The following is a 17403-nucleotide window of genomic DNA, read 5'->3' on the forward strand; positions in this document are numbered from 1 at the left end:
TATGTGAAAAGCAAACAAATTGAAACAACCAGGGCAGCCTCTAAAAGCAATGCTTTATAGAATGCCAAGTATTTTCCCCTTCATGATGTGGAATAGTTAGCACGTAATGCATATATTGAACACTAAGGCTATAATGAAATTGTGGTCTCCTTGCCTGACCTGACCTCAGTGGGTCACTGATAGAAAACCCATTTTTTCCAAGGCTTCAGATTTCTGTTTACTTAGTTGTATATGCTGTTTACATATTTTTTTCCCCTAGGAAGGTTCATCAAAGCAAGTAAACCTTAGTTGAATGTCATCTATGTTTGCAAGAGTCTAGTATACTGCCAAGATTTTTTTTAAAGTAAAAAGTTGAGTGGTGTGATCATGCCCCCTAAAACCTTCTGTCTCCTGTCCAAAGGAAATATAACTTAATGGGGTCTGGATAATAGCTTTGCTTACTTTTTCTGCCATTCCATGAGTTTCACAAGTTGATTGTTCATTACCATCTGAGTGTTATGGTATTTCATACTGAGGAGTGTATGTCTGTAAAAACCAGGCAGCATTGAAAAACCCACTTGCACATCACTTTAAACCATAATTTAAAATAAGCTGCTCCACCCCTACTCCTGGTGTACCAGAGGAAACAAACTACAAGAAGGCCTTCTCATTATTTGTGGTTTGTTTCTCTGAAGATGAAGAAGAGCAAATGTTTAAAATAAACTGTGGTTAAATGTGATGTGCAGATCTACTCAACTTTGCACTGTTTTGAACACCTCCACTGCACAAGCATTTCAGAACAATCTTGCCTACATTAGCTCCCAGTACATTTCCGAGCACAATTCAAAGTGCTGGTGTTGACCTTTAAAGCCCTAAACTGCCTCGGCCCAGTATATCTGAAGGAGCGTCTTCACCACCATCGTTCTGCCCGGACGCTGAGGTCCAGCGCTGAGGGCCTTCTGGCGGTTAACTCGCTGCAAGAATCAAAGCTACAGGGAACCAGGCAGAAGGCCTTCTCGGTGGTGGCGCCCGCCCTGTGGAACGCCCTCCCATCAGATGTCAAAGAGATAAATAACTACCCGACATTTAGAAGACATCTGAAGGCAGCCCTGTTCAGGGAAGTTTTTTAATGTGTGACATTTTAATGCATTTTTAATCTTTGTTGGAAGCCGCCCAGAGTGGCTGGGGAAACTCAGCCAGATGGGTGGGGTACAAATAATAAGTTGTTGTTGTTGTTATACCTCCCCCACTTGCTGTTCTGGAGGTTCTACAGGTTCCCCACGCCCCCACAAGCCAGTTGTGTGGGGCATGGACTTCTCTCTTGCTGTTTGCTGAACAATTCACAGGAGGAGGAATTTGGATTTGATATCCTGCTTTATCACTACCCAAAGGAGTCTCAAAGCGGCTAACATTCTCCTTTCCCTTCCTCCCCCACAACAAACACTCTGTGAGGTGAGTGGGGCTGAGAGACTTCAGAGAAGTGTGACTGGCCCAAGGTCACCCAGCAGCTTCATGTGGAGGAGCGGGGAATCGAACCCAGTTCACCAGATTATGAGTCCACCGCTCTAACCACTACACCACACTGGCTCTCAGAATAATATATAATAATATACACAGAATAATAGTTAGCATGTTTTATTACATAGTTGGAGACTGTGAGTTTGAGAATGCTAACCACGTTTAAAAATCATAGCTTGATTATATAAGGCCAGAATAGGCAGTGCGTTGTTGTTTTTTTCTGGTTTGAATCAGTGTGACAGGGCTGTCCCGCCTCTAAGGGAATGAGACCCATGCTTGGCCTTCTGACACCACAGCAGAAAAGGAAGTGTGGCAGGAGGGAGGGCAAGAGGTGGAGTAACCCAGAAAAGCACAGTAGGGTTTCTGCTGATTCCATAAATTCCTTGGGAGTGTGTGTCGTGTGGGTCATAACTGTCTTGGCCACCACTATTTTTGTATGCTGGCCCTGGATTCAGCTTAACACAATGTCAACCCTGATGAAAGAGTGTGCTATGTTATTTGTATAAATGACAGTGATAAAATACTGGAAGTAGCCCTTAGGGAATGTGGCACTTTGAGTTTAGGCTATTCCGTCACTCTTTCTCAAGAAAAAAGCCATTTGAGGGTTAAGGACAATATGACTTCCTTGTGTATGTTCTATTTCTCTCCTTCTCGCAAGCTATTTTCATTTTGTTGTTCCTTTGTAGTAATTTGACAATGAATAAATAGTAAGGAAGGTCAACACCCTATTTGGTTTTTTCCTGGCAGTCTGTGGAGGTTTGTAATCATAGCTTCCAACAGGGTCTCTTATGGTTTGTAATCATAGCTTCCAAAGAGGTCTCTGACCTCCTTGACACACAGTTGTTTCCACGGACTCCCAGTTGCTAAAAATCCCTTTTTGGTAATGCACACTTTGGACAAGCTGCTCTGTCACACACAACTGTCCAGCTCATATAACTTTCTTCGACAGTTGCTGCATATTATATACTCAGGTTTCAAACTAAAATGCAAATAGGAGAAAATAGATAATGGGATTTTCTTGAACTTTTCCTTTCGTCCTTGAAGATAGGAACAATAATATTCTGCTTTCTAAAATACTAGCAAGGAGGTGCAAGACAAGATTCAAACACCAAGATGTTGAAACCAGAACTTCCTTCAAAGGCGAATAGTTGGTTTGCTTTTTATAAAACAAGTAAACATAGAATCAAGAAGATGGTGTCTTAAAATGCCTTCTGCTTGGAGTTCAAATCTGTGGCCATATTTTACATAATACTTTAGCTGGAAGAACTGTTTGCTTGCAGTTGTTGACTGCTTTGGAATAGTAGCTGGCTGGATCAATGACTGAAGGATAATGGAATCTTATTTGGCATATTGTTATTTTCTTAAAATAAATTACAGTTTGTGTATCTTATATTTTATTGAATAGACTGTATTTAGAGTTTGTTTATTTTTAAATTCCTTTCACAAAGAAGAAAAAGTCCCTATCTCACAATGTTCAAGGTTTAAAAATATATTTCTACTGAAATCCAACCTAGCATACCATTTGCTTTGAACCAAAATTTAGGAACAGTAGCAAGTTTTTAAAGCTTATCAGAAGAACAGGAAACCACAATCCAATTTTCTCATACTACAGCTCTTCATTCCTATTTATTTATTTGTTAGGTTATTGTGACTTTTCAGCACTTGAAGTAAGCCAGGCAATATAGGGGACATACAACTCAGTACATATTTGCCAAGGACAGAAGTGTTTGACTCCCAGCCCATTACAGTGCAAATCTTCTTTGTCCTTGCAAAACCAAAAGCGGGGGATATAAATAGTCGAAATGACTGAAAGTGGTATGTTCTGGTACTTTAAAAATGTCTAAATATAAATATACACAAATTTATTATGCGAATGGAATGAATGAAGAGAACCAGAGGATAATGGAGATAGATAGTTGGTGCAAAAGATAAACAAACATTAATGGACAGCGTGAGCAGAAGAGAACAGCATGGATTCCATAAAATGAAATTTTCATGTTGCCTCTGCCCACGGTCTATACAGTGTAAGGTTTACTGTCATGCAGCTGGATAGAGCAAGCAGGCTTGAGAATTTACGTTTTCTGCACCTAAGTAATAGGGTCCCCCCCCCTTTAAATACCACCCATAAATAGGTGACACAGCCGAGAGTAGCAAACCCAGTGAATTGCATCCTTTAATCAGGATCTGTTCACAGCATTGTCTCGGAATAAAAATTGTTGCTTATACAGTCATACCTTGGATCTTGAACAAACTGGCTCCTGAATGATGGAAGCCCAGAAGTGAGCGTTCTGGTTTCCGGACGATTTTCGGAAGCTTCCAAGGTTTTGGTTTCTGAATGTTTTGGAAGTCAAACGGACTTCCGGAACGGATTCCATTCGACTTCCAAGGTACAAATGTAATTAACTTTGAAAAAAGTAGGCAATATTTTGTGCTGGGATATTCTTAGCTGAAGCCTTTCAAATAACTTAGTCTATTACAGAGGCAGTGATAGATTGCATACTCCTGTTGACTTTTCAGCTCCTGTAAGATTTCCACTGAATAGTTTTCAGACTTGCTAGTTCCACATAGTCTTTTAGCTAGAAACTGAAATCCACTGATGTTCTTAGGTGTAATCCTGCTAGAAGACATATATTACACATTGCATTCTCTTAATTACTTACAGCATGCATACATATGGCCACACTAGAAGGCACAATTACATTACAGACAAAACTAGTTTAGCAGTTGTTCCCTTTTCTTAAAGAAGCCTTAGAACTATAATTCTGCAAGGAAACTTGGAGTTCGCTAACTGATAGTAAAGGTAAAGGGACCCCTGACCGTTAGGTCCAGTCGTGACCAACTCTGGGGTTGCAGCGCTCATCTCACTTTATTGGCCAAGGGAGCCGGCGTACAGCTTCCGGGTCATGTGACCAGCATGACTAAGCCACTTCTGGAAAACCAGAGCAGTGCACCTTACCACCAGAGCGGTACCTATTTATCTACTTGCACTGTGACATGCTTTTGAACTGCTAGGTTGGCAGGAGCAGGGACTAAGCAACGGGAGCTCACTCCGTGGCGGGGATTCAAACCGCTGACCTTCTGATCAGCAAGTCCTAGGCTCTGTGGTTTAACCCACAGCGCCACCCGCGTCCCTAGCATGCAACCATTTCATCAAAAGATGTTCCTTAGCTTTGTACGGGACAAGCTACCCCGCATAAACTGGAATGATATATATTTAAATTGTCAGGACACTTTTTGTTTTCCTCACATTAATTCTGAGGGTGCTATGTATCTGAACTACTTTATTCATTCATTGCTATCCTTTTGTACCATGCATGCCTAAGGAGATGTTTGGTTCTTTATCTTTTTTAGGTTTCCCCTCCTTTGATTTTGTTGTTGCTTTCCTTGTTTTGTACCTATAGAAAAATACAATAAAACTGTTTATTAACAAAAGTCTTAACATTTGTAGCGCAGTGATAGTTAATGCAGTACTGGTGTGAAACCTAATTACCGTATTTTTCACGCTATAAAACGCACTTTCCCCCTCCTAAAAAGTAAGGGGAAATCTGTGTGCGTCTTATGGAGCGAATGCAGGCTGGAGGCTCTGCTCAGCGCTCCCTTTAAAGAGCTGTGTAGAGCATGTGTGCGGCTCTTAGGGGCTTTTCCCCAAGGAGGAAGAAGGGCTGCCCTTCTCCCTCCTAGGGGAAAAGCCCCCATGAGCCGCACACACGCTCCGCGTGCGCTTTAAAGGGAGTGCGGCTCTTGAGGGAGCCTTCATCCCCCTGCCCGGGAGAGGCTGCGCGCAGCTATCCCATAAACCAGAACAGCAAGAGGCTATCCCAGAAGCCATATCCCTCTTGCTGTTCTGGCTTCTGGGATTCAGAATATTTTTTTTCTTGTTTTCCTCCTCCAAAAACTAGGTGCATCTTATTGTCTGGTGCGTCTTATAGAGCAAAAAATACGGTAGCTGAATTTTCTCTTCCAGTGGCTTGTAATTCTTACGCAATCTATTTGACCACTGACTAGACAGCAAGGTGGGAAATTAATTAAGCTCAAAAGGCTTTTATCGGTTACATATTTTTTTAACCATAGAGGTAACTTTTGTTCAATACCACACGTTACTATTAAAGATGGGCAACCTCCCTCTCCCTCATGTCAGTTCAGCTCAGAAATGAGTTGAGCTACAGTATTTCCAAAACAAGTCCCATGCCCTGGACTGCCCTTCTCGTTAAGGATAACTGGCCAAGTTTAGTGGCACTGAAAGCAGAAGCACATGGGGAGAGAGAATTAGAGGAATCTATCCCTCCAGGACAAGATTAAAGTCTCTTGGGCATATGAGCTCCATCTCCTGCAGCTTCTCCCAAGGTCCATCTGGTCCGCCAGGTCTTTGGTCCTGGCACATAGTTATGTGACGCAAACCTCCCCGCATCTCTCCCCCCTTGCCCTACCAGTTCTCTCGCCTTCAGCAGCCTGGTAAGTTATCTTTAAAGTGGATGGAGGAAGGTGGGTTGGGAATTGCATGGACTGGTGTGGAGGGTAGGCGTGAAACTGGGAATTCTTCTCTGGCTCAGATTATAACTTGGGGCTTGGGAATGTGTTGAGTTTTTTCCCTTTTTCTTTTTTGGAGGCAAGGCGTTGTTTCCAGACCTGAGCCCAGATAGGTTCACCAGCATCCCTATTCAATGCATATACTTCTTGTGGAAATATATTAATAGTATCTAGAACAAAATTGGTAAATTTGAAATGGATACCAGTGACTGCAGATCTGACATATACTATACCACCTGTTAAATTAGACAGATTCAGCTCCACCAACATGTCATTTTCCATACGTTCTTTTTTTATAACCATAGTTTTAAAGCTTTTGTTTTGTTTTTTTGGTTTTGTTCTTTGATTTTGATTGCCTGTTCTTGTGGTCTTTAGTTTTCTAGCACTGCAGTACTTCCATAGCCTAACTTCTAATTCTGCTCTGTCTTCTTCTTTTCAGTCTACAGTGATGAGCGAACCCCAGTGCTACTACAACGAAACCATTGCCTTCTTTTACAACAGAAGTGGGAAGTACCTAGCCACTGAATGGAACACTGTGAGCAAGCTTGTGATGGGCCTCGGGATTACAGTATGTGTCTTCATCATGCTAGCCAACCTCTTAGTTATGGTGGCCATCTACGTCAACAGGCGTTTCCACTTTCCTATTTATTACCTAATGGCTAACTTAGCTGCTGCGGACTTCTTTGCAGGGCTGGCGTATTTTTACCTAATGTTTAACACAGGACCCAACACTAGAAGACTGACTGTAAGCACCTGGCTCCTTCGCCAGGGTCTCATTGACACTAGCCTGACCGCCTCTGTTGCCAACTTGCTGGCTATCGCCATTGAGAGGCACATCACAGTGTTCCGCATGCAGCTACATACCCGGATGAGCAATCGGCGCGTGGTGGTGGTAATTGTTGTCATCTGGACTATGGCTATTGTCATGGGCGCCATACCAAGTGTGGGCTGGAATTGCATCTGTGACCTCGCCCACTGTTCCAACATGGCACCACTCTATAGTGACTCTTACTTGGTCTTCTGGGCTATTTTCAACCTGGTCACCTTTGTAGTCATGGTGGTCTTGTATGCTCATATCTTTGGGTACGTGCGCCAGAGGACTATGAGAATGTCTAGGCACAGTTCTGGACCACGTAGGAATCGGGATACCATGATGAGTCTTCTGAAGACTGTGGTCATTGTGCTTGGTGAGTACGTTTGGCAGATTTTCTTTTCTCACAGCCATCCCAATGGGACACCATTCAATCCTTGCTGAGAAGATGGAGGACTCGTTCCCCGTCAATACTCTTGTTGTGTTGCATTTCAAGAAAATGCTGCGTGTTAAAAGTATTTCATGATGTAAAATACACATTTCAGTTGTGCCTTGTTCTGTGACTGTTTACTCCTAAGTCTTCTAAGTCATAGACTGCTGGGATGAATGACTTGCTCAGTTTGCATTCCTATTTTTATAAGATCACTTTCATCAATACTTAACAAGAGCATTCTAAATTGTACAAGTTACAGAGTTAACTTCCCCCTGTCCTGCACCCCAGCTGTATCCAGCATTTATCATGCAGGTGGAAGTGCCGCTGCAATTGTGGAAGGCCTTCCACATGAGCTCCAGCTATTGATGCTACTAAAGTACAGTGGTACCTCAGGTTACAGACGCTTCAGGTTACAGACTCCGCTAACCCAGAAATAGTACCTCGGGTAAAGAACTTTGCTTCAGGATGAGAACAGAAATTGTGCGGCGGCGGCGCGGCGGCAGCAGGAGGCCTCATTAGCTAAAGTGGTCTTCAGGTTAAGAACTGTTTCAGGTTAACAACGGACTGCCGGAACAAATTAAGTTCTTAACCTGAGGTACCACTGTACTGTGGAAAGGAGGCTCACTGCATTGGCTTCCTCCTTGCTCATTGGAAGGGACACTTAACTTTTAAGGCATAAAAAAGCCCTTTCATGTTTAATAATAATAATAATAATAATAATAATAATTTATTTATACCCCACCCATCTGGCTGGGTTTCCCCAGCCACTCTCGGCGGCTTCCAACAAAATATTAAAATACAATCGTCTGTTAAACATTAAAAGCTTTCCTAAACAGGGCTGCCTTCAGATGTCTTCTAAAAGTCTGGTAGTTGTTTTTCTCTTTGACATCTGGTGGGAGGAGGGCGTTCCACAGGGTGGGTGCCACTACCAAAAAGGCCCTCTGCCTGGTTCCCTGTAACTTGGCTTCTCGCAGTGAGGGAACCGCCAGAAGGCACTGGTATGGTATACAACAAAATAACTATCTGAAGATATTATATTTGGGTCTTTTTGTTTGATAGTTAATGCCTAGCATGTTCAGTTTAGCATGTCTTGGCGCCAGATGGTTTGCTGGCTTTTATTCAGCATCCTTTTATTCTGTTGGTTCAGTATGAAGATAACTGCATTCTGAAAGCTGGATGTACCTTCAGGCAGTTAATAGGAGTGAAATGCTCATTTTCCCCTGCTGAAAATATAACAAAGGCTTTGCATGTTAATGTTAGTCATACCCGACTAAGCCTCACTAAGTAACAGTGATGATTCTTACATTGTTTTGATAGTAATTGTTAGGACCGGAGCCAGCACGTGCTGTGGCTTTCAAAATATTTAAACACACACATAGCTCTCAGCAGCAGCAGCCCTCATTTTACAGTCTCTCTCCAGTGTTTACATGCACAGGGATGTGAATTTAATCATGGTCCATTATACTTTACTAACTATTGTTTGTGGGACTGAGATGTACTTCTGTTTATGAAGCTGTTAAAAATAACTTTGCTAGCTATAGAAAAGAAGATTATCCCTCTTTTCCCCTTAACATATCTGCAAACAATATTGTAAGAAATACAGGAAACTTAGGCAGCTGTTATACTAAAAATCTTGGAAGTTAAAACTAAAGAAGAGGATTTTCAGGAATTGGTGTTTGACTATGAGTGAAAACTAATTTCAAGGAGAGATACTAAGTTGACTTTGCCTTTGGCATAGAAAGACAGGACATAAATATCAACACAAATGGGAAAAAATTAATTCCACTTATTAAGGTATAAGGCTTGTTGATTTGAGCTGGATTAACTTCTGAGTAAACAAGTTCAGGATTGTGCTGCACTTAGAAGCACTGCTTACTTCTAAGAAGTAGCGGATGGCATGGTGCAGCCACAACACTCACCTGATCCCTCATCAGTTGCACCACTTCCACTTACCTGAAGGTGGAGGTGCAGGGGCAAGGCCAACACTGCAAAGACACCAACAGAGCCAGTCTGGCACTCTTGCTAGTGCGTCTGCACCTCACCACCGCCTTGCCCCTCTACCTCCCAGAAAGCAGAAGTGACACAGACAACCTGGGGTCAGGTGAATGCCACCACCTGGCCGTTATCTAAGGCCCCATCTGCACTATATGCTTAAAGCAATATTATACCAATTTAAGCAGTCATTACATAGCACAGATGGGACCTAAATAAGCATGTTTAAGACTGCACTACACAAACATGGGTGGCATGTTTAAACAGCGTGTGGCACTGTGGGTTAAACCACAGAGCCTAGGACTTGCCGATCAGAAGGCCGGCGGTTTGAATCCCCACGACGGGGTGAGCTCCCGTTGCTCAGTCCCTGCTCCTGCCAACCTAGCAGTTTGAAAGCACGTCAAAGTGCAAGTAGATAAATAGGTACCACTGTGGCGGGAAGGTAAACGGCGTTTCTGTGCACTGCTCTGGTTCGCCAGAAGCAGCTTAGTCATGCTGGCCACATGACCCGGAAGCTGTACGCCGGCTCCCTCGGCCAATAAAGCGAGATGAGCACCGCAACCCCAGAGTTGGTCACGACTGGACCTTTACCTTTTACACAAATACCAGGGGATGCCAAGTGCAAATGTTGTTTTGATGGCTTACAAGAAGAGGTTGCCTGGTTTTTCAGAGGTGATAATTACTATTAAATATATAAAATAAAAACATTACCGTATTGCCCCAAATATAAGCCGTACCTGCAAATAAGTCGCACCTTTTAAATTGAAGGGGGGGGGGAGAGAAAAAAGACAATACCTGGGCTGCTTCCTTCCTCCTTCTTTCCAACGGCTTAGAGAAAGCTTGGGAGCGGTGGGCGGACTGAGTACCATTGCCCCAGGCTGCTCTCTGGGGAGGGGGAGCCACGCCGCTTTGCCGGTGGCATAAGGTCATGGATATAAGCCGCTTTTAAACTTTTCGCTGTTGGAATTTTGGAAAATAGTGTGGGTTATATTCAGGCCAATATGGTAGTTTTCTTTAATAAGGAGAAGAAAGAAATGTGTTTGATGGTTTCCTGAGACCATATTTTTAGAATTCTACGAAAGCTTAAGCAATTTTATAATTAAAAACTTGTAAACACTTCTACAGAGTTCTGAACACATTGAGAATAAATAGCTACTGAGATCTGTCACATCATATCTGAATATAGCACTGTTTATTATTAGGTTTATATTCTTTACTGTTAAGTTGTGGGTGAACAAATCAGACAACACAGCAATTCTTCAAACAGCTCTTGTTTATTCACAGGCCAGGACAGAACTGAACTGAAGGGTTCAGTCAGCCTGCTTATATAGAACTCCAGTACAATGTTACTGTAACAATTTTCTAAAACTATCCAATCACTGAACGTCACTTTCGATCCCTTATTTGCATAACTATCTACAGTATCCCCCTGCTGGCCCAGGGTGAGAACTTCAGTACATAACATTTACCTTTCCTCCAAGGAACTCAAGGTGCTGTATGTGGTTTTCCCATTTTATCCTCACAGTCCTGTGAGATAGGTTAGACCAGGGGTCAGCAAACTTCTTCAGCAGGGGGCTGGTCCACTGCCCCTCAGACCTTGTGGGGGACTGGACTATATTTTTTATGGGGGGAATGAACTAATTCCTATGCCACACAAATAGAGATGCATTTTAAATAAAAGGACACATTCTACTCATGTAAAAACACGCTGATTCCCGGACCATCCATGGGCCGGATTTAGAAGGCGATTGGGCCAGATCCGACCCCTGGGCCTTAGTTTGCCTACCCATGGGTTAGACTGAGAGACTATGACTAGCCCTGTGAGTTTTATGGCTGCGTGGGAATTTTAACTAGGCTTCCTCAGTCCTAGTCTGAAACTGGACTCTAAGCACCACATTGTACAGTGGTACCTCGGGTTACATACGCTTCAGGTTACAGACTCCGCTAACCCAGAAATAGTGCTTCAGGTTAAGAACTTTGCTTCAGGATAAAAACAGAAATTGTGCTCCGGTGGTGCGGCGGCAGCAGGAGGCCCCATTAGCTAAAGTGGTGCTTCAGGTTAAGAACAGTTTCAGGTTAAGAACGGATCTCCGGAACGAATTAAGTACTTAATCTGAGGTACCACTGTACTGGCTACCCAATATCTGCCTGCCAACCAAAAGCTGTAGTTTTTGTTCAGACAATTAACAAATTTGAATAGTACCCCAAGTATACATTATTTTTGTCAGAAGCATGGCTGTATGGTGTTCATCACCAGTTTAGTAGGCTTCAGAGAAGTGGGAGCATAATACTTTCTGTTTGGACTTTCAGATTTAGACTTCCATAACTTATCAAGCAATTGGGTTCTTCCAAACTGAAATGTTTTAATGGAGTTCCCGAGTAGAAGGTCAAGCTGCCAATTATCCCTCATTTTTAAAGAGCTGCCATCATTGAAAGAGCAAATGAGTGGAAAATTCTGCATTCTACCTCAGGCATTTCTTTCTGTACAGCATGAATGGCAATGTTAGCGATCTGTCTCTGCCAAGACTGTATTTCCTAGTCTTGGAAAAGCTAAATAGGCCTAATATATGCTCTCAGACATGCGTGTGGAAAAGATTACTGAATGTTTATCCGCATGTTGCATGGATTTTTCCAAATAAACTTTTGGCTTTATGCATCAGTAAACCTTGTATACAATACTGTGTGGAGAGAGAGAGAGAGAGAGAGAGAGAGAGAGAGAGAGAGAGAGAGAGAAGTATTCCGGCTTCTCCATTGCCCCAGCACCTGGTTGTTGCATCTGTTATCTGAGACAAAATGAAGGCTCTTGCTGTGAAGGAGGAAAGGGGGAAAATAAATATTTGTGTTCTTTTAAAGGAAAAGTCCCCGCAACTAGCTTTTAAACAAAGTTTGAGCTGCCTTAACTCTTTTTATATTGGGAGAATTAGGTACACACCAAATCCGATTACTGGATAAATGGCATTTTAATGTCTGTTGCATGAATGTGTGGCAAAGAATGCCTTAGACATGTGATAGAATGAAGAAGTGTGCGAGTTCTCCCTTCACACAGCTAGGAACATAATTGGGAGATGCTGCAAGTCATTCAGCCATCACAATAGTTTTTGGATATTGAAAGAGGAGGAGATTGTCCTAACGACAATCGAAATACAGTGGTACCTCGGGTTACATACGCTTCAGGTTACATATGCTTCAGGTTACAGACTCCGCTAACCCAGAAATAGTGCTTCAGGTTAAGAACTTTGCTTCAGGATGAGAACAGAATTCGTGTTCCGGCGGTGCGGCAGCAGCAGGAGGCCCCATTAGCTAAAGTGGTGCTTCAGGTTAAGAACAGTTTCAGCTTAAGAACGGACCTCCAGAACAAATTAAGTTCTTAACCCGAGGTACCACTGTATGATCTTCACTTGCATGTATAGAATATGGTGGCTCTTCAAAAAGGAAGCTGCACTCATGTCATGGAGATGTGCTTTTGTGCAACGAGTTTAAGATCAGAGGTTAAGTGCTTTCGTTTTTGAAGAGCCTGTGAATCCATTTAAACCCACATTGTATACAGGCAACTTCTCTTTCTCTCTCTCTGAAGTAATTCCCTTTTTAGTATAGTTGATTGGGGGTGGGGGGCACGGATCTTTCCAATGAACAGAAAAGCGTTTTCATCCATCCCCTCTGTATTCACAGAAGGGCCAAACAAGAGAATCTTGTTTATCTGCCCAGTAAATGCCTAACATTGTGCCTGCCATCTCTTTTGCAGCCTCGCTTTGCTCCAATAGGATGGTTTCCCTTCTCCAGATGGGGGGAAATCTGCTCCTGGTGGCATGAGTGATGTGGGATCCAATCGAGTTTCACAAGAGGGTTCATTGTTTTGACTTATGACTAAGATGACTTGAACCTCTGGCTGGAGCAGTCGGGAGCTGGCACACTGCATCATCCCACAGAATTGCTGAAATGTTTAATCTTGGGGCAAAGTCAAAACAGAAGAGATGCCCCCCCATTCATGTTCTTTTTGTGTTTCCCCCCCTCCGAGTAAAATATTTTAAACAGAAGGAAATGATTTCATAGTTTGAGCCCTTTTCTCTTTTTAACAAGGCTGCTTTTGAAATAGCTAAAGTAATGGAGAACATAAAACTCCTTCTCCATAGCATGCCTCTTTGCTCTGGGGCTTACATAGAAATTGATTTATATAGCATACATAGGAATGAAAATGGACCTTGGTCAGGAACTGATTCAAAGCCTAGCAGAAAAGTTTTAAATCTGAAATGTGCTTTAGAAAAGTGAGCTTACGGGAACATTGTTGGTGCAGTCTACTTGTGCTTCAGATTGAAATACTAGGCATCCTTTCCTGGATCCAAGTCCCTCTGAGTAAATTTGTCCAGGATTCAGGTGTTAAAAGACTATATATTTTTTTTTAGTTTTATGGAATTTCCAAGACAAATAAAAATGCACTCAGTACATTAGCTAGGCAGCCCAGGAGCCACTTAAACACAGCTCTGTCTCATGCCACTAACGGGGCATGGAGGAAATTTGCAGTGGACTGGCCACATCACACATTACAAAAACTTTGGAACAGTGTTGGAACCGTTGTCATTGGGAGGGCATTTTCTGAGGCACCCCTATAACAAATGTTTTCACCTGGTTTGCACATAGTACTAAACCATGGTTTATTAAACTGGCTTAGCATTATGTGCCAACCATGCCCACATACTTGTTGTTGTTTAGTCGTTTAGTCGTGTCCGACTCTTCGTGACCCCATGGACCAGAGCACGCCAGGCACTCCTGTCTTCCACTGCCTCCCGCAGTTTGGTCAAACTCATGCTGGTAGCTTCAAGAACACTGTTCAACCGTCTTGTCCTCTGTCGTCCCCTTCTCCTTGTGCCCTCCATCTTTCCCAACATCTTTTCCAGGGAGTCTTCTCTTCTCATGAGGTGGCCAAAGTATTGGCGCCTCAGTTTCAGGATCTCCAGTGAGCACTCAGGACTGATTTCCTTAAGAATGGATAGGTTTGATCTTCTTGCAGTCCATGGGACTCTCGTCTCCTCCAGCACCATAATTCAAAAGTATCAATTCTTTGGTGATCAGCCTTCTTATGGTCCAGTTCTCACTTCCCACATACTTAACTTTGTAATAAATCTAGATGCCAACTTTGCTGCCACATACACCCGGACAACTTCATTATTGGCCCCAGTAACATCAAACATACCATCTCAGGCCTATTTAAGTGATCTACTTCCAACTTTATATGTTATCAAAATGCCAACAGTGCCCTTCAGCTCTCTATATTGGACAAACAAGACAGACCTTATGCCAAAGAATAAATGGACATAAATCTGACATCAGGAATCATAAAACAGAAAAACCAATAGGAGAACACTTCAGTCTCCTAGGACATTCTATACAAGATCTTAAAGTAGATGTCTTATTGCAAAAGAATTTTAGAAATACACTTGAAAGAGAAGTTGCTGAATTACAACTCATTACCAAACTAAAAACTATGGAGAGACCTGGTCTGAATAGAGAGATTGGATTCATGTCCCATTATACATGCTAAAGCTAATTTTGATCATCTATCCCTTTAAAAATCCCTTGCCCTTCCCTGTGGAACCAACAGTCATCAACAGTTATAAGGTTATAGTAACCTCTGCTTCAGAGTATCTGAAGAAGTATGTATACACATGAAAGCTCATACCTAGAAAGCTTATACTTAGTTGGTCTTTAAGGTGCTACTGGAACATCTTTCAATATTTTTTTAAATCTTTCATCTTTGTTATTTATTATGACAGACCAACACAGCTACCTACCTTTGGTTTGTCTACTGCCAATAAACCATGATCTGAAGCCATAGTTTCTTGTTGCCTTACAAACTGTGGTTTGTTTTAAGTATGGCTTGGCATTCTGCTTGAACAAACCCATCCACATTTCTTTAACCATAGTTTGTTTGACCACCACACCCCAGAAGTTCTCCAAACTATAAGGTGTGAGAGCAGCTGGAAGGCAGATCAAGCTGTGAAGAGACAGGCTATGGTTTGTTTGATCATCTGGAGGCTAGCCTGTGGTTTCTTAATCAACCATGGCTTAATGTTATGTGAAAACTAGGCCATTTAATAAATGTCCCCTTATGCACTGGGAGCAATGAACATAAAATGAAAGCTGTCTTATCACTAGTCCAGCATTCTTTTTCCCACAGTAGCTAACCAGCTACCTATGGAGAGCCCAAAAGCAAGGCATATCGGCAATAGCCATCACTCATATTGTTGCGTGTCGAGACCCCGCAGCCACCCCCTCGTTGGAAATAACTCACACAAGGACACGGATATTAGGTTTATGTTATTGGGCAAATTTTGGCCACAACTTTACAGTGGTACCTCGGGTTACATACGCTTCAGGTTACAGACTCCACTAACCCAGAAATAGTGCTTCAGGTTAAGAACTTTGCTTCAGGATAAGAACAGAAATCGGGCTCCGACGGCGCAGCGGCAGCAGGAGGCCCCATTAGCTAAAGTGGTGCTTCAGGTTAAGAACAGTTTCAGGTTAAGTACGGACCTCCGGAACGAATTAAGTACTTAACCCGAGGTGCCACTGTATTGAAATTACAGAATGTGAGTGGTATTGGCTTAGGCATTGATTGGACCTGACTATATCTGACTCCTGCCCATTGTGCAGGAAGTCCCAGTAAGGGTAAGCCACCGGTGGGGGGGGGGGACTGTCGATGCGAACCAACTCAAGCTCCCCCTGGTGTTCCCGTCAGGGTCGTGTCAAGGCCTTAGCCCCCCAGCAGGGCTTCAGACTAGATCAACACCCCCGGATTCCTTTAATGGAATACCCTTAAGCATGGAGGGGCAGGTGGTGGCCACACCTCCCCTCCCCCACACAAGGTCAAAGCAAGGCATATCGGCAATAGCCATCACTCATATTGTGGTCTCCCAACAGCTTGTAACTGAGGCAAGCTGCCTCTGATCCTACTAACCATTGATAGCCTTCTCCTGCTTTACTTTGCATGAGCAAGTCACCACCACATCCTGTGGTACTGAATTCTGTAGTTTCGCTGCATGCTGCCTTTTGTCTGTCCTGAATCTCATCACTCTTCAGCTCCAGTGGACGATCTGAGGTTCAGTACTGCAAGAAAGGGAGAGGGAGTCTCTGTCTACACGCTTCGCACCATAAATAATTGTACACAGCGACTTAAATGATGAGATGAATACTGAGTCAATTGCAATAATGCGCCGCATGAATAAATTTTGTACAGACATGTATATGTGCCCATTGGCTAGACAGGGACCACTGTCTTTAATAAAAGATTCACCTTATTGAATTTGGCTCCCAAGAGGACCTCTGACACAGCAGCGTTGGTGTTCCTTGAGATTTTGGAAGATAACTGGGTTTTGTAAGGGTTTTTGAATGGCCAATGGAGCAGATCATTGTTTGCACAGCTGCAGTGAAAGAATGCCTGTTAAGAGTGGGTATTCCAAGTACTTTGAAGTGTGTGAGTGAGAGAGAAAGGAGGATGGTTTCTTCCTTTGCACAATAGCTTCGTTTTATACCCACATGTTCTGTTAAAAAGCATGTATCCTAGTCTCCTCCTATATTTTATATTACCTGTTTTCATTGCTGCCTGATCATCATTATTGTTAACAATAATTCACCTAAGAGTTTAGTTTGAAATCACTTGTGAAACTGAAAGCAAAGTAGGCTGGTCAAACAAAGAACCTCAATGAAAGATTGATTAGTCAAAATGCCACCAAATAGAACAGCTGGTTTTCTCCAGTATTTACAAGTAAAGCATATGTTAAATAACTTAAAAAGAAGATACAGGTTAGTAATAAATTATACAATTTTTGAACTGTTAATTACAAGTGTAAATCAGTTGCCAGGAACTTTAGCACAGATTTGTAAAATCATTGCGGAATCAGAAACGCTTAGTAACAGTTACCAGGCAGACATTCTAAGAATAATACCAGTAGAAAAATGGATATGGAAAAATACTCCATGATTTACCTTCTGTAAGAATCTTCAGGATTTTTCTTGGTAAAACCATCACTCAGTGGGATTTAATACCAGCCAGACTGAATAGAATTTATCCAACTTGGACCGATCATTGTTGGAGATGTAAAGCGTCCAGTACAGATCATGTGTTATGGGAATGTCCCATAATTAAGAC

At 42.6% G+C, this 17403-nt stretch overlaps 1 protein-coding gene across 1 annotated transcript in view; it reads left to right on the forward strand.

Moving 5' to 3' along the window:
* Positions 1 to 17403, forward strand: part of LPAR1 (lysophosphatidic acid receptor 1) — a 63584-nt gene that overhangs the window by 23012 nt on the left and 23169 nt on the right. The window contains exon 3 of the mRNA XM_053370603.1: positions 6464 to 7211. Within this exon, the coding sequence (XP_053226578.1) occupies positions 6464 to 7211 (748 nt within the window). The remainder of the gene's footprint in view (positions 1 to 6463; positions 7212 to 17403) is intronic.

The sequence above is a fragment of the Podarcis raffonei genome, chromosome 17 (genome assembly GCF_027172205.1).
Source record: "Podarcis raffonei isolate rPodRaf1 chromosome 17, rPodRaf1.pri, whole genome shotgun sequence".
Classification (NCBI taxonomy): Eukaryota; Metazoa; Chordata; class Lepidosauria; order Squamata; family Lacertidae; genus Podarcis; species Podarcis raffonei.